Raw genomic sequence first — 18,721 nt, forward strand, 5'->3', positions numbered from 1 at the left:
GACAGATAACTAAAATCACATATATGCGAAAATACGAATAACAAATCCGCGATAACGGAGTCTGCATATAGTTTGAATATAAAGCGTGGATTTTGCGAAAACCACTCCACAGACCACTTCGGTTGGAAATGAGACGCATGTATTGCCGAAAAGCGCAAAGTGTGTAAAATTATACGATCCTACAGAGTACAGTTACGCATTTTGCAACTGCCCAGTTTGCATGCAGGTCTCTCCAGAAGTGAAGTGTACAGCACTCCCGCTGATAAAGTTGAAGAACTGGAGCAACGATTTGTAGTCTTGTGGAGATTCACGAGATAATATGGGGGTGTTTCATGTAATTCGTTCAAAAGTTCACTTGTGTGTGAATTCCTAAAGAGCCAAACTGCTGAGGTCATCGGTCCCTAGGTTTACACACTACTTAAATTAACTTATGCCAAGGACAAGACACACACCCATGTCCGAGGAAGGACTCGAACCTCCAGCGGGAGGGGCCGCGCAGTCCGTTACATGGCGCCTCTAACCGCGCAGCTATAATTCTTAACTCGCTGCACAGACGAGACCAGATTTGCATTCAACTGCGAGGACGACATGTTTAATCAGGTACGAGTGTATAACAAATTGCGATATGTAACGTGCCGAAGCAGTATTATAATTATTTTTTGCGCTAAACCATTGGTGAAATTTGAGCCCAATTGAATGGTTACTTATCGAGAAGTTTACATTTCAAATCCATTTGTACTAACCAGGACAATTTTCATACTGAAGTCTGTGACCGCTGACAACCTCACACTCGCAATAACTTTGCAAACGGTTTGTTCGTGGATGTATGTTTACTGGAACATCTTTACTTCTGCTGCCTCTGAATCACAGGGTCCGGGGTTCGCTTTCCGGCCGGGTTGGGGATTTTCTCTGACTGGAGACTGAGTATTTGTGTTCTCCTCCTCCTCATCATCATCATCCGTGCCAGTGGTTAGATTGGAATGTGAAAAAATTGGACTGTGTGAAAAATGGAACTTTGGACGGGCGCTGATAACCGCACAGTTGAGCGCCTCACAAACCAAACATCATCATCATCATCATCATCTTTACTTCTATTCTTCGCCGGTGTCAGTTTTCACTGTTAATTGTGATACACCCTAGTGACAGACAAGGAAGATACGTTGGGGGGGGGAATGGAAGAAGAGTGAAGTAGTGACAAACCGAAGCTCTCAGGCAAACCGTATGTTGGCATCGGGCGGCTCAATTAAAGAGTAATGATTGATGAAGCCTTGGCCTATTTTCGTACTTTACCTTGCCTAAAACATTCAACCCATCGAAAATGGCGGCCGTGTCTAGACTTCTTCAGAAACAATACGAATCTTCGCGAATTAAAACATTTGATTTCTCTTTCCCAAAAATCATGAAAAATAATTCGAACGGAAAACTGACCGACATTTAGGGCGACAGGCTGACAATGGTGACACGGGAAGGACACACGCGGTTCAGTCACAGAGCAAGTTGCCAGGACTGATATGGGTCGTTCATGATAAACTTTATCTTTCAGAGTGCAATGTCTGATAACGACAGTACTAAAAATACCTTCCGGAAGAAGATTCAAGACAGCGCGCCACTGCGTCAAGAGTGTTGTTCTAGATGCTGTACTACACAGGTGGCCTTTAGAATTGCAACACCACGAAAGCGCCATGCAACAAACGTCCAACTGGCATGAAGAGCACTACATGCTCGGTTATGTAAATGATAGCATTGGAGCGCGATCAAAGGAAATCTGTATATAAGAAAAGATTACGCAGCGTGTTTCTCATTCACAAATCGCATTTGAATGCTGTTTCTTTGTGAGACTGTACTGTCTGCTTGGTGGTGCAGCTCCATATGTACCTTGAGTCAGATACGAGCTTGTTTTCGAAAAGAAAAGCATCCATTTCTGGAGCAACACGGACTGTCAGCACGGTGGCCATTGTTGCGGCTTCCTCTGACACAGCACCGGGCGCCGGAGCCCGAAATTGGTGCGGCCAACAGCAACACTGAACACTGGCGACAACCAGTTCTTCGTACAGTATCTCGAAGGACGTATACATGTGTGCTGTCTCTGACGAGAACAAACTTTGCTAGATTGCAGTCGTCATAGTCATGTGGCACCAGCACCTAGCTTGAGTGTGTAAGGTGCCCTTGGGTACTTAACACGATCACCTCTGGTTTGCATAGTTGTTAACTTGGACAACAGGAGTTAAATTTCTGACGTGTTAAGGCCGACGTCTTTGCCGTATATATGAAGTCTTCATAACATTATCATTCAACAAGACAAGGCAGGATTGCATGTTGCCCATGCTGTCCCGACCTACCACGATATGAGCACGTTTGAATGATTCCCTGGCCAGCAAGTTCCCTAGATATTTCCTATCCTTCCTAGTGCTGCAGTTTCAATGACCAGCAACCAGTATACCTGCTTTTTCGTGAGACAAATTAGGCAGATGTAAAACAAATTTTAGTCATATGATCTCATAGACAATCGCTGTTCGTACACTGCTAATTTCACTTCTAGTCATCGATACTCTACAGTACATTTTACATAGCTTCGTTTCGCGAATCATTCCCAAAACGTCACCTAATTACTTGGAACGAATTAATTTACAAGTTTTTTAAAGTCATCTGTAAATATGGCTACATAACAGAAACATTTAAAATGCACCCTAAGAAAAGAAAAAAAGACGCGCCACGAAGGAATTATCCAAATGGAACGGAAATCGGTAGATGTGGTGTGCATCTACAGACAAACAAATGATTAAAATTTCAGAAAAATTGGATGATTTAGTGAAGAGAAAGAGCTTCACAAATCCGGCAAGACAATAACGCGTTGGTCCTCCTCTGGCCCTTACGCAAGCAGTTATTTCGTTTGGAATTGACTGATCGACTTGTTGGATGTCTCCTTAGGGGTGTCGTGGCAAATTCTGTCGAACTGGCGCGATAGATCGTCAAAATCTCGAACTAGTTAGAGGGCCCTGCCCATAATGCTCCACACGTTCTCAATCTGGGAGAGATCGGGCAACCTTACTGGCCAAGGTGGGTTTGGCAAGCACGAAGACAAGGTGTAGAAACTCTCGCCGTATGCGGGCGGGTGTTATTTTGCTGAAATTTAAGCCTAGGATGGCTCGCCATGAAGGGCAACAAAACGAGGCGTAGAATATCTTCGACGTACCGCTGTACTGAATGGGTGCCGCGAATAACAACCAAAGAGATCCCGCTATGAAAAGCAGTGCCACCCATGGCCCTCGCTGGCTACGCCTATGTTTCCAACCACAAATTTATTTACAACTGGAAATAGGTGAACGTAGAAGGTGCCAAATTTACTGAACAGGGTGGATATTGAAACAATTCGTACTTCTAATTTATCAGTTATATTGTTACCAAAGCACCTTTATGGGTAAGTGCATTGGTCTAATGGATACCGGTCACGACCCAAAATTTCTCTCACAATTTCACTTTTACCAGTACCTCTTACCCGCTGTATATACTTCACAGAAGCTGCTCTGTGTACCTTGCTTGAATAGGACGCCTGCAAGAAAGGATATTTTGGAGAAAATGATTTAGCTACAGACTAGGAGTTGTCTCCAGAACACTGTTTACAGTGGCCACAAACTTTCGAAACCGCGCAATACGCTGCAGAGTTAAAGATTCATTCCGGGCTTTCATACGCAGTATTCATCAGTTGCTACTTTACGTTTTGCAAGACGTCAGCAAAAAGTATTCCTTTTGCATCCCAGAACACAGGCCTTAACCCGTTACGGTTAAGGAGATCAACTTCTCCTTTCTTGGCGCAAAGTTAGTGATTTCCTCTACCCTTAGCTCGATAAGGCTGTTCGCTGATGACGATGCTTTACACGGTGTAAACAAAGTCTATCGTATTCCTGCAGGACATAGTAATGATCAAAATTACGGGAAAAGATCCTGCAAACGAATCCACGGAAACAAATAACGGGTTAAGGGCCACTTTACTAGTGTCGAGAGCGGGCGGTATTCAATGGTGTAGGCCATCTTCCGGTTGACACACATTGCTCATTTTTATTGGTGTAATTGTCCTCTGTGATGCAGTTGTCAGACACAATACTTACAACTGTCCCCTACACCAATCATTCGGTTCGTATCGTTTTGAGGTTCTGCTGGCATCAGAACAAGATTAATGATTTCACCGAGTGTGAACGGTAATAGTGAAATGGGGTGCTGTCACTCCACGCGGGACCTACAAACATGGTACTCGGTCTGTATGCTGCACAACATCCTCAACGCCCCGTTCCATCAAGGACGACGGTTCGCTGTGGACATCGCACACTTAGCACGCCCAATATAGAGGGCCGAGCGTGGCTACGAGTTGAAACTGATCCTGCAAATGTACATAGAACTGAACCTGCTGCAGGCATTAACTACTCTCTTTGGTGGCCACGAGTAGTTACTCCATCCACATACACTCCTGGAAATTGAAATAAGAACACCGTGAATTCATTGTCCCAGGAAGGGGAAACTTTATTGACACAGTCCTGGGGTCAGATACATCACATGATCACACTGACAGAACCACAGGCACATAGACACAGGCAACAGAGCATGCACAATGTCGGCACTAGTACAGTGTACATCCACCTTTCGCAGCAATGCAGGCTGCTATTCTCCCATGGAGACGATCGTAGAGATGCTGGATGTAGTCCTGTGGAACGGCTTGCCATGCCATTTCCACCTGGCGCCTCAGTTGGACCAGCGTTCGTGCTGGACGTGCAGACCGCGTGAGACGACGCTTCATCCAGTCCCAAACATGCTCAATGGGGGACAGATCCGGAGATCTTGCTGGCCAGGGTAGTTGACTTACACCTTCTAGAGCACGTTGGGTGGCACGGAATACATGCGGACGTGCATTGTCCTGTTGGAACAGCAAGTTCCCTTGCCGGTCTAGGAATGGTAGAACGATGGGTTCGATGACGGTTTGGATGTACCGTGCACTATTCAGTGTCCCCTCGACGATCACCAGTGGTGTACGGCCAGTGTAGGAGATCGCTCCCCACACCATGATGCCGGGTGTTGGCCCTGTGTGCCTCGGTCGTATGCAGTCCTGATTGTGGCACTCACCTGCACGGCGCCAAACACGCATACGACCATCATTGGCACCAAGGCAGAAGCGACTCTCATCGCTGAAGACGACACGTCTCCATTCGTCCCTCCATTCACGCCTGTCGCGACACCACTGGAGGCGGGCTGCACGATGTTGGGGCGTGAGCGGAAGACGGCCCAACGGTGTGCGGGACCGTAGCCCAGCTTCATGGAGACGGTTGCAAATGGTCCTCGCCGATACCCCAGGAGCAACAGTGTCCCTAATTTGCTGGGAAGTGGCGGTGCGGTCCCCTACGGCACTGCGTAGGATCCTACGGTCTTGGCGTGCATCCGTGCGTCGCTGCGGTCCGGTCCCAGGTCGACGGGCACGTGCACCTTCCGCCGACCACTGGCGACAACATCGATGTACTGTGGAGACCTCACGCCCCACGTGTTGAGCAATTCGGCGGTACGTCCACCCGGCCTCCCGCATGCCCACTATACGCCCTCGCTCAAAATCCGTCAACTGCACATACGGTTCACGTCCACGCTGTCGCGGCATGCTACCAGTGTTAAAGACTGCGATGGAGCTCCGTATGCCACGGCAAACTGGCTGACACTGACGGCGGCGGTGCACAAATGCTGCGCAGCTAGCGCCATTCGACGGCCAACACCGCGGTTCCTGGTGTGTCCGCTGTGCCGTGCGTGTGATCATTGCTTGTACAGCCCTCTCGCAGTGTCCGGAGCAAGTATGGTGGGTCTGACACACCGGTGTCAATGTGTTCTTTTTTCCATTTCCAGGAGTGTAGCTTACAGGCTGCGCAGGCTCTGAGGCGCTCAGTCGCTTGGCACCCGTTGAGAATGGAGCTCCCGTTGGATGTTACCGCCAAGTGCGGATTGCGCGCAGTTATTCGGTTTTTGAACGCAAAGGGCACTGCGCTGATTGAAATCCATCGCCAATTCACGGAAGTGTATGGTGAGTCGTGCATGGATGTCAAAAATGTTCGTAAGTGGTGTAGAGAGTTTGCAGCTGGTCGGACCGAAATTCACGATGAACAAAGGAGCGGGAGACCGTCAATATCTGAGGAGACAGTGTTGAAGGTTGAGCAAAGCATGCGTGAAGATCGGTGGATCACCCTGGATGATCTCTGCACGTTGATTCCTGAGGTTTCCCGTAGCACCGCTCACAGAATTTAACGGAAACATTGAACTACCGGAAGGTGTGCGCAAGATGGGTGCCACGCATGCTGACTGAAGACCATGCAACAACGAGTTGATGCTTCCGGCGCATTTCTTTACAGCCTTGCAGCCGAACAGGACAACTTTCTGGACTGGTTAAAAGAACATTTGGCCGGAAAGCGATTCAGCTCCGACGGCGAAGTGAAAGAAGAGGGTCATAACTTTCTGAACAGCATGGCGGCGAGCTGATATGACATGGGCATACAAAAACTGCCACAGCGTCTACAAAAATTGATCGACAGTAATGGTGGTTACGTCGAAAAATAGCTAAATGTTCACGCTGTAATCTGATGTAAACCACTGTAGAAATAGACAGGTCTATGTGCTTATAAAAAAATAGGAGACTTTACTTTTGGGATTACCCTCGTTGCTGCTCCAGACAGTTTTCGGAAAATATGTTCAGAATTACTTCACGAGACTGTCTGCCCGTACCGTCTGCCATGAATCCGTAGACGTCTTAGTCTACACACGTTAGGTTAAAGTCGACTCCAACTAATAGTATATGATCGCAGTACTCCGCGCTACCGAGCGTAGACTTTCTTTGAATGATTCTGTAACTGTTACTGTGGAGTCGGGTGGCCGCTAAAACATCAGATAATTAACTTGAGTAGGCTGACCAGGCGTACCGTTTTACCGGTACAGTCCTGGTTTTCACACAAACGTCCTGCTAGCCCGAGGAAATCACTCGGGACAATTAATTGTCGATTTTTAACCATTTCTCCTAACGGGACTCCAGCCACATGAAAGTTAATTTTGTAAAGGAAGTGAGCATTGCACTGTTAGCACTGTTAAGTGAATATTGTTTGGCATGTATACACGTTTACCCTAACAGTCTTCAGTCACACGGAATCAAATTTTAATATGAAATATATAATATGTATCTGGTTACTGATTAATGTTACAGTTTTTACGACTAGCAAATTGTACCTAAATAAGTAAATAAGTGATAAACACTTAGTAAAATGAAATTTTCACTCTGTAGCGGAGTGTGTGCTGATATGAAACTTCCTGGCAGATTAAAATTGTGTGCCGGACCGAGGCTCGAAGTCGGGACCTTTGCCTTTCGCGGGCAAGAGCATTTGCCCGCGAAAGCAAAAGGTCCAGAGTTCGAGCCTCGGTCCGGCACATAATTTTAATCTGCCAGGAAGTTTCATTTCACAAAATATATCCGGGCTGTTACAAGCGCTTTTCTTTCCGTTGCAAATCTGCATTTTATATTCTGTCCACTTCGTCCATCACCAGGTACTCCGCTCACCAATAGGAAAACTTGTCGACTACTTGCAGTGTCTCGTTTCCTAGTGTAAGTGCCTCAGCAACGCCTGATTTAAATCCATTTCCATTTTTTACTTTTGTTGTTGTTCCTCTTATAAATTCTGATGGTTAATTTTTCTCCGAAAAAATAGGCAGTGAAGTTGCAGGGTTCCTGACAGTTAGGGGCTTGTGGCATGTGCTGTATCGATGTAGAGTGCAGGAGCATACCGACAGGATGCAAGATATGATTCCACCGAGGTAGCAGGCAGACGAGGACACACAATCAGAAAAAAAGATGGTTTAATTACCGATCGGCAGCGGTACTTGAGTTCCCTTACCCATCGCGTCCCTATCTTATAAATAAGCTATGAAAAGAAGCCCTTTTCGCCTGATCGCGACTGTAGACGCACGCTCTTGTCACAGTGTAATTTCGTCCAAGAAGCATCATAAAGGAAACAACTACTACCAAACAGAAGTCTATCACTAACATGTGACATAGCTCGAGCATGTTCAACAGTGCATTTCTTTCTGCTACTCCGCTTAAGGTAAAACGAGAAGGTGCTGAAAAAAATACGAGTACGCTGTCTGGCCAAAGGCTTCTGATTTTTGCCGACTTACGTAGAGTGTGGGCGAGAGTGTGGTGCGATGGTGGAGGAAGCAAGGAAAAAATATGGAGGGAATATGTAGTTTCACTTACCCCTTCAACCAGAACTTCAGCTGTTCCCAAGTTTCGGGTGGTACGATTTGCCACGTTAAAAAAAAGACAGAGACAGAGAGGGAGCTGCATTGCTCAAGCTTCTGATGGCATAGGTCCACTTGAAGTAGGCCTTACTTATGTATCGGGTACTGCACTGCTATTGAGTGTAGTGGTTCCCAGCATGCAGATAACTACCCGCTGAGGGGTAAAATGTAATTCTCTAAGGGGAAAAAACAGAAGGGTTCTATTGCCTTTTGGCAACGAAATAAAATTAATTTAAAACATCATTACTATTATCGCTATTTCATAAAACTGTAGTCTGATGACACAGATAACCAACAAGTACATTTCTTTTCAAGTACTAGGTTTAGCGTGGTGGAGTTATAGCTTGTGACACGAATGCACGAATAATACGTTGTTCATATAGTCCACCCACTACACACATAATTTGTGGCAGTAAAACGGACACACATGCATCACATATGCTTGAATATCGCATAAAAACGCCTTCTCCGGGTTGTAGGAAATTGAGACAATAGACCAGCAATTACGAAATTATTCACCTCGCAACAATAAACCAACCAATTGACAGCGTAACACATCAGCAACTATGTAATGGCTGCTCCTCTGATTTAGGGCCTACACTGTATTATTATTATTATTATTATTAGTCGCAGCGGTCAGGCAAAAAACACTGGCATTCTAAGGTCTTCCAATTTCTGCTAGTTCAGAAGTACGAAGTCCAACAATCACATGATTTACAAATAGCAGATCTAAGTAAAGAGCATCCATTTTAATTTAGTTGATTTGAAATTGGGGTGTAGCGCGTGGCTGAAACAACTGTCGCTAGAGAAGAGTGGTGCAGAGGAAGAAAGTTTTGTGACAAGTTTCTACTCTTAATGTGGATATTTAGCGTTCTTTTCTGAGAATGAGTTGTACGTAGCACTCGTGATGCACTCAGGATTGATTCATCAGTCCATAAAAAAAAGATTGTTAGGAATAATCAGTGGTTTAGTAAAACAAATGCAAAAACTAAATGCAGTTTATCCTTCGACATTTTAAAAACGGAAGTATTCAAAGAAGATTCTTTTCAACTGTAAAATTTAGTTAGGTGCTAATGATTAGGAAGGGATTACTAGCTAATACGAGGTTTTTTAGGAAAGTATCCGACCTCCCCCCCCCCCCCTACTTTTTTTTGCGATCTCTGATTTGAATCTAGCGCGCTTGCATGAGCCAACCTTCGTGCGCGTGTGTGAATTTTTTCCCGCCTGTCGATAGCGTCAGTTGCTGGCAAGCAGCAGTTGAGTGAAGTAGTGTGTAGTGCTCGTATCGGTTTTTCATTGCAAGGGAAATGGTGGAACGATGGAGCAGCGCTACTGCGTCAAATTTTGCCAGAAACTAGGCGATAGCCAGGTGGGAACCATTCGGAAGATTCAGACGGGTTTCAATGAGGATGCTATAGGCATCACACAGATTGAGGAGTGGTACAACCATGTTAAAGACGGCTGCACATCGGTGGAGAGCGAGCCATGCTCTTGTCGGTCATAAACATGCCGAAATGAGCACATCATTGCCAAATAGAACACTGTGGTGATGCGGGACCGTTGTGGGACTATAAGAGAAATTGCGGAAGAGGTGAGCTTTAGCGCTTTTTCGGGACGTTCCATTGTGACCGAAGGTTCAGCTATGAAGAGAGTGTCGGCGAACTAGTACCGAAGCTGCAGACGGAGGAGCAGAAGCAACTTCGTTTGAAATCTCAAAGGACACGCTGGACTCCACAAACAGTGAATCCCACTTTGTGAACACAATAATTACTAGTGACATGTCCAGGGTGTACACGTACGAGCCGGAAACCAAATCGCTCTCGTCACAGTGGAAGCATTCCTCGTCACCACGACCACACAAGATGATGATGATGATGATGATGATGATGATTTGGATTGTGGGGCGCTCAACTGCGCGGTTATCAGCGCCCGAAAGACCACACAAGGCCCGCGAAATGCGCAGCTACGTCGAAGTGATGCTGACTGCTTTTTTTGACTCCCGCCATGTGGTACACCACGAGTACACACCGCAGGGTCAAACAATTAGCAAAGAGTACAACAGGGATGTCCTCCGTCGCCTACGTGATGCTGTGCGGCGCGAGACACCAGATTTGTGGCCAACAGGAAACTGGCACCTCCATCATGACAATGCTCCAGCACATTCTTCGCACTTGATTAAGACTTTTTTTTTTTTGCGAAAAACCAGAATCCTGTGCTTCAGCAGGCTCTTTACTCTCCTCATATCGGGGTTGGGACACTTGTGAGGAGCGACAGTTGTGAGGAGACCCGGCCGAACAGGTAGCGGCCGGTCTACAGGGGCACCAAACAGGTAGCACACCGCAGTTCAGTACTGCTGTGGATTTAGCGGAATATACCAACAATGAAGGTGTAAGTTATTGGCGGTGCGTAAACGTAAACAAGAAGTGTAAAGAAAGGCTATCTACCAGAAACAACTTAGTTTTAGGTGAAGGCAGCTATACATGTATTCCGGACGTCGCGGTTAATGAAGTGCGAAAACACGTGGCAAACGCCAAAAGGCGTGCAAAAGAAACGGACACTTCAGTTTCTTCTGTTTACGCCGAAGAAGTAGGGCCGCTGTTCAATCAAGGATACGACGTCGTCACATCACTGCCGTCACACAGGAGTGCAAAACGATCGCTGCAAAGCATGAGGTAAAAACGCATGGGATCTACACAAGATCCGACCGATGCTGCAGGAATATTTCTGCAAGAACATCATTTGCTAATGAATGATGGGAGCAAATTTTTACTTGCAGATGACAACATAGTACCAAATGATAGGATATTGGTGTTCGCCAGCGAAAGGGGAAAATCCTGCAACAGACTGCAATTCGTTCTTTGTCGACGGAACGTTCAAAAGCTCCAGCAAGCAGTTTGGACAGTTATTTATTGTTCATGCCGATATTTCTAGTTCTGAGGAGGAAACAAACACAGTTCCAACCGTGTACGCCTTGCTACCCAACAAAAAGCGAAAAACGTACGATCGCTTTTTCACAGCTGTTCTCAAGAGCAACGTACCTGGATGGAATCAGACAACTATCACGATGGATTTTGAAGCTGCAGTCATTCAATCAGTAACACATTTGTTTCCTGATGCAAAGATTAATGGCTGCAACTACCATTTCAACTAGTGCTTGTGGAGGCAAGTGCAGAATTGCGGCCTTGTTGCTGCCTACAGGGAAAACGAAGAAATTCGTTTTCACATAAGATTGTGTTCCGCTCTGGCTCACATTCCACTGGATATGTTAGATGATGGATGGCTATGGATTCAGGAGAGCGCGCCACATAATGAAAAACTGCAGGATTTTTACGACTATTTTGTTGAACAATGGCTGGACAATGAAGACATGCCAAAGGGATATATGGAACTGCGCAGGAAGGCGTCACCGCACCAACAATGTTTCAGAAGGATGGAATCGGAGGATAAATACATTAATTTCGAAGGTTCATCCAAATTTTTACTCCTTAGTAAAAATTCACAGAGAGGACACAGAATAGACTATCATGGGCTCCAATTTGACCGACTAGTTTTAAATCTAGTTGGGAAAAGAAGAAAGAAGTCCGCAATTAAGACAGATGAGATAGTTTCTAAGGCCCTTACAAGACTCCAAGTTGACGGCAATATAATATCATTTCTTACTTGCGTGGCCTATGCACAGAAATTACAATGAAAAGGAAATGGCTGAAGCTACAGCAATACTTGTAAATATTGAAAAGGGGTTCAGTTCATGCCGATCGCCCTATTGTAAAAATTGTAAATAAATAATCATCCTGTAAATATTGGAAATAAATATAATGGGGGACGAAGATAGGCTACCTCCTCGTGGTGTTCCCTGGACACGACACAAAGTCGGTTAAATGTCTCTTGCAAATTGTAGAAGATTCACTAATGAAGTTTCTAACAATCACAATCAGCATTTTTGTGTAGAGAATTTTAGAAACAATGTCTGGACGATGAATACATCTTGTTTCAATACATAAATTGCATTCCTTAACGCTAATTGCTAGCAGGACTCAAATTAGACCTCAGTACACTTCCCTGCGTGGTACGGGAAAATTGAGGTTTATTTCGAAATAATTAAAGAAAAAAGTTTCTACTGAGAACCAAATTCTTTAGTTGGCTCCGCTTAATATATGGTAAAAAGGTTGCCACTCCTGTCGTATCAAATTTTGGGTGAGGGGTTGAAAGATGGAAAACATTTTCCGTTTCTATAGTTTCTGTAAAATGCATCGTTAAGTATGAGGTTGAGCGAAAATTATACCCTATGTAACATTAATCAGAACAAAAATTCCAATGGAAAACGTCTTACGCATAACTGTGCTGCAACTAATGGTTCAAAAAATGGTTCAAATGGCTCTGAGCACTATGGGACTCAACTGCTGAGGTCATAAGTCCCCTAGAACTTAGAACTACTTAAACCTAACTAACCTAAGGACAACATACACATCCATGCCCGAGGCAAGATTCGAACCTGCGACCGTAGCGGTCGCGCGGTTCCAGACTGTAGCGCCAGAACCACTCGGCTACCAGCGGCCGGCCTGCAACTAATGGTTGACATGATATCGTGCGGGCAAAATCAGCTCCGATTTCTAATCTGACTAAGGGCACTCTTCCTTGCCCAAGAAAATTCTGAAATAATGTAACCTGGCTGCACTGTAGGAGTGTGAATGTACCTCGGCAGTTGCCCGGGCCGGCACAAGCCGAGCGCTCAGTCACACCAAGCGCCAGCAGGTAGTGGCCGAGCAGGTAGTGGCGCAGCATTTTCGACACACCCTGTGCCGGTCCCTCAGTATCCCGGGTTTCTCACAAGTGTCGCCACATTCGAGTTTCTCACAAGTGTCTACAACTCCCTGATATGGCTCCCTGCGAGTTGTGGCTGTCCCCCAAACTCTAGAGCCCACTGAAAGGAACGTGATTTCAGACAAGAGAGAACATTTATGACAGCAACGACAGCCGAGCTAAACTCTATTCCGAAAGAGGCTTTTCCAGGCTTTTTTGGTATGCCTCCAACAATGGCGGCAACACTGGGAGAAGTGTGTGGAGTCCCTAGGGAACTACTTTGAGAGTGATTACGTGTCCAACGCTCAAAGTAATCGAGTTTTTTCCGGCTAAAGCTAGGATACTTTTCTAACAGGCCTCGTATGTTACTGCACTCGGGAGTGATGGTCTAAGAACCACTGTTCTAGTACAGATGTACCTATGATACATCTTGAAGGAATGAAAGTCTTTACTTTACATGCTCATCACCATGCTAAAAATTTAACCCACGTAGTTCTCGTATCAAATCTCACTGCACAGTCACTTTCGCTGGGCTTCATTTAATTGAACCTTTTACAAAATATGCTAGAGCTACGCAGAAATAATTGTAGAAAGGGAGTTACGTGAGTGTGTGGGGGGAGGGGGGGGGCGGGCGTTGTGTGCAGGAAATGAGCGCGCTACAGTGTAGTGTGGAGTGGTACTCACGACGGAGGAGACGGGGCAGAGGCAGGGCTGGTGCGCGCGCCGCCGAGCCAGGTCGGCCTCCATGGCGCGCTTCTCTTCTTGCATGCGGCGCAGCTTCTCCTGCTCGCGGCGCAGCGCGCGCTCCAGCCGGTTCTTCCGGTCCAGCTGGCGCGCCAGTAGCTCTGTAACACACACCGAAAACACAAGGCTGTAGCGATGCTCCTTCAGCGAGGCGACGTCGCTCAAGTAGTGGGGAAGTGGGAGGGGTGGGGGTGAGCGGCTGGGTAAGACGTTGCAGACGACAATCAGGTTCAACGGGCAGCCGCACTAGTACTCTCTCACACTTCCTGCAGATGAGGCAGTTAAATATAATCAACTACTGCCTGAAAATAAAAGGCTGCACAAGCGTCCAATAACCTCTCGATAAAGACACCAAAGAAATACAAAGACTGGTATCTTGTTTTAAATGTTCAGAATTCAGAGCTGCACACATCTCAAAACGAAATCAACGATATGAGATATGACATGCACTGATCAGCCAGAATACTATAACCACCTACCTAATAGCCGGTATGTCCACCTTCGGTATGGGTAACACCGGCGACGCATCACGGCGTGGAAGTAATGGGGCCTTGGTAGGTCGCTGGAGGCAGTTTGCACCGCATCTGCACACGGAAGTCACCTAATTTCCGTAAATTCCGGGGAGGGGGGCGATAAGCTCTGACGCCCCGTTCAATCACATCCCAGACGTGTTCGATCGGGTTAAGATCTGGTTAGCTGGAGGGCCAGCACATCAATTGGAACTCGCCACTGTATTCCTCGAACCACTCCATCACACTCCTGGCCTTGTAACTTGGCGCATTATCTTGCTGAAAATTGTCGCTGCTGTCGGGAAACGTGATCGTTATGAAGGGGTGTAGGTGGTCTGCAGCCAGTGTACGATACTCCTTGGCCGCCAAGGTGCCATGCACGAGCTACACTGGATCCATGGATGCCCACTTCAATGTTCCCTAGAGCATAATGGAGCCGCTGTCAGCTTCTCTCCATCCCACAGTACAGATATCAAGGAGCTGTTCCCCTAGATGGCGACGGATTCACTCCATCCCATCGGCATGATGAAGATATCGGGATTCATCAGACCATGCAATGTTCTACCACTGCACCAACGTCCGGTGCCAATGGTCATGTGCCCATTTCAGTCTTAGTTGCAAATGTCGTGGTGTTAACATTGGCACATGCAAGGGTCGTTGGCTGCGGAGGCATAGTTAGGAGGTTTGGTGCACTGTGTGTCGATACACACTTGTACTCTGCCCACCAGTGGCCGCCCAACCCAACGAGGTGTGGACGTGGTTTCACCACGTGTTGAAGACACTCACCACAGCACTCCTCGAACAGCAAACCAGTCGTCTAGTTTCTGAAATGCTGGTGCTGAGCCTTGAGGCCATCAGAATCTGCCCTCGGTCAAAATCATATAGAGAGCGCGCCTTCCCCATTATACACAAGAAAAGAATGTTCATTGAGACTACATGCACCGTGCATGTGTCTGACTAGCAATCATTCGTCGACAGGTGGCGCTGCTATCACCTGGACGGGTTTATATCGATAGTAGGCCGGTGGACATAATGTTCTGGCTGATCAGTGTGTAACTACAATATTAAAGAGTGACAACTAGAATCTGAAACTTATTCAAATGCCTTAGTATAACAGTCTGTACGGATACGAAATGCAGTGAGCACATGAGCGGTATCGCATGTACGGTAGTCGGTGGACTTCGGTTCATTGGCGGGATAAAGCGAAAACACAATCATATTAGGGAGATCACTGTTTACAAATAACTTGTGCGTCTCACATTAGAGTATTGTTCGAGCAGTCGGGCCTGCTGGCCTAGCTGTAAATCGCGCGTCCGCAGCTCGTGGTCGTGCGGCAGCTTTCTCGCTTCCCACGCCCGGGTTCCCGGGTTCGATTCCCGGCGGGGTCAGGGATTTTCTCTGCCTCGTGATGACTGGGTGTTGTGTGCTGTCCTTAGGTTAGTTAGGTTTAAGTAGTTCTAAGTTCTAGGGGACTGATGACCATAGATGTTAAGTCCCATAGTGCTCAGAGACATTTGAATTTTTGTAAATCGCGTGTATGGAAACGGAATCCCGGCTGGACCACGGAATATTTGTCTCCTTTCGACCTAGCCTTCGTCTCTCTCTGATATGAAGTCCAACCACAAAGGACACATGGTTCGGATTCCACGATAAACTGTTTATCCACTTGCCCCGGTATGATTACAGGATTACGTTAAGAGATACATAAGTTAACGAAGTAGCATCCAGTTGAAAGACTTGCAAACAGGCCGTTAATCTACAAGACGACATCGAACGCTGGCAAAAGAAAGGCGGCACGAATATTTTGAGTCACGGGAGAGTATCGCGGGAATGTTGAAAATATGAATTGGCAGACTCTTGGAAATAGACGACATGTATCCCACGACAGCCCTCTGTTTCGAGAACTAGTGTCAACTGAGGAAACTAGAAATTACTACAGACTCGTATATAACGTTTCTATAGGGACCACAAAGGCAAGATTAGATTAATTACAGTACGTACAGACACTTAAGTACTCATTCTTCTCACGCCCCATACGCTGCTGAAACGAGAAGAAACCCTAACACGTAGTCCCTGCTAAGTACATTCTGCTGCGCACTTAACAGTCGTTTGCATAGTAACTATGTAGATATACTCGCCCATTCCTTGGACGCACTCGGTGAGTGGCTGGGAAGGGGGGAGGGGGTAGGGGTTAGATGAAATGACGCAAAGCAGAGGTGTTCGACCGGCACAGACAGCTTTTCGCAGCTGTCAACGTGGCCTCACTTCGTTGGCTGATAGCACTGAGTTTTGGATGGTGTCTGCTTTCTGCATGTGAAAGTAGACGTGATACGAGTTGTTGACATCCGAAAGAAAATTCAGCACAAGGACAATACAGTTGTCTGCTTTGCTACGAAACAAGTGAATATCGGTCCAGACCTTGCAACTTTTATCGATTCTCCTACTGCCATCAGCCACCGCGCTCAGAGTATGCTTGCGCTGCCCGACCAGTACAGGACCGTTAAAGTTGATGTAATGCTGCAGTCTACAGAAGAGGTTTACCCACGGCCAAGGGATCCACACGAGCTACGCTTCCAAGACTTCCCACGGTTACTAAACGTAGCGGATCAGTGATCCCTACCTAAACTGAATGTCAGACAGTTGTTTGAGCTTGGCGACCCAAGATCCACGAACTTCACTTCTGGCCGAACTACATCATGACGACCACGAAGTGTCCGGTTTAAATCAGTCGGCATCTGACAGCGGACTGCTCCCGCCAGCAACACTGCAATGGGAGCTGCAATGGCACTGCTGGCTCCCACTGCGTTGCCACTTTCACTTCACTAAGCGTTGTGCCTGTCGGTTCTCAAGTAGGAAACTGTACATCTGTTTCACGGGGAAAAACGTAACTTCGATCGTAATTAAAATTAAGAACACATTTTGGCCTGCTTAGAGCCACTTGAGAGACCAATAACACACGTAAATTTCAGATTTTTATGTCATTTTTAATGCACACTTAAATGTTACATACAATTTGAACTGAAACTTAAATTACCTCGTGTAATGTCATGTTGAATAAATGTTACTGCGTTTTGTTTGACAGATAAAGTTGGCAGCGGATGGAAACGACCAGCCCGATATCTATCGATTCAAAACTGGAAAGCTCAGTCGCCAAGATAAAAGATAAAGTGCGCGCGTAGTTGAGAACCACTGTGCACCCCTCTCCCCCCAATTCACTTAATTTATTTCGTGTCAGGAACGCATAAAAGTACAACATGTATACTGGCATAGTTATAAAAATCAGGTAGACACATACCGCTAACAAATAGATTTCTTATAAAAAAAAAAATAGACAGTAGCAACGATCTGCGTAACATACTTTTCCGTGTCCAGCTAATAGGTCACTATAACCATAAAAATATAAAAATGTAACGTGCTGTGCATAAATAGGCGGAAATCCCATTACTGTTTGATTATACGATTGCCGAAGAGTCATCAGAAGCAGCCACATCCACTAAATATCAGAGTATGCGTACGGGGAAATGATCGCAAAACCAATCGGACCTAAGCAGATGCCAGACTGAGGTTTATATACACGTGGTGTGTGTGCTTTCGGACATGCCCGAAAGAAATGACACCATTTTGATCTTACAGCCACTATGAATCAAGACACAAAGGATTTAAAGACATTAGCTGCCAGTGGGCAGTGATTTATATTTTTAATTACTTTGTGTCTTGATTTACAGAAACTACAATATGAAAACGGTATATGTTCTTTCGTACATGACTGAAAGAACATACACCACACATATTTAACTAAGACGATGACGGCCAAATGATCCCTTCAGTGCAGATGCATACCAAACTAAAATCTTACGGAAACTGGCGAGATGCCGCGAGTAATGAAGGAAATGAAAAGGGGCAACTACGTCAGCAGTGTTTGGTATAAGGTGAGAATTTGGGTCTGAAGGGAGGCGTGCTAGAGTAGTCCATGCAGTTACGGTGATCACTGTGTCCAGATGGCGTAGTGGTCAGGGCATCTGTCTAACTGTATGCAGGGCACCCGGATTCGAATACTGGTCCGGCACTAATTTTCAACTTTCCCCATTGATATAAATCAATGCCCACTGGTAGCTAATGTCTTTAATTCCTTTGTGTTTAGGCTGAGACTTATTGGAAGAGTCCTCCAGGAATATAGTCCACCCAAAAAGAGGCAGTTTATAAAATTATCGTTGCACCGATAGTTGAATATTGCTCGTCAGTCAGGGATCGTACCACATAGGACTGATAGTGTAAATACAGAAAATCCAAAGAACGGCAGCATGTTTCGTCACAGGCTCGTTTAGTAAGCGCGACAACTTTAAGGTGATGCTTTCGTGACTGGA

At 46.0% G+C, this 18,721-nt stretch overlaps 1 protein-coding gene across 1 annotated transcript in view; it reads right to left on the minus strand.

The window, feature by feature from the left end:
• LOC126234922 (TGF-beta-activated kinase 1 and MAP3K7-binding protein 3) overlaps positions 1 to 18,721 on the minus strand; it is a 359,286-nt gene that overhangs the window by 84,912 nt on the left and 255,653 nt on the right. Inside the window, exon 5 of the mRNA XM_049943662.1 lies at positions 13,789 to 13,949. Coding sequence (XP_049799619.1) covers positions 13,789 to 13,949 — 161 coding nt within the window. The remainder of the gene's footprint in view (positions 1 to 13,788; positions 13,950 to 18,721) is intronic.

The sequence above is a fragment of the Schistocerca nitens genome, chromosome 2 (assembly GCF_023898315.1).
Source record: "Schistocerca nitens isolate TAMUIC-IGC-003100 chromosome 2, iqSchNite1.1, whole genome shotgun sequence".
In the NCBI taxonomy this organism is placed as follows: domain Eukaryota; kingdom Metazoa; phylum Arthropoda; class Insecta; order Orthoptera; family Acrididae; genus Schistocerca; species Schistocerca nitens.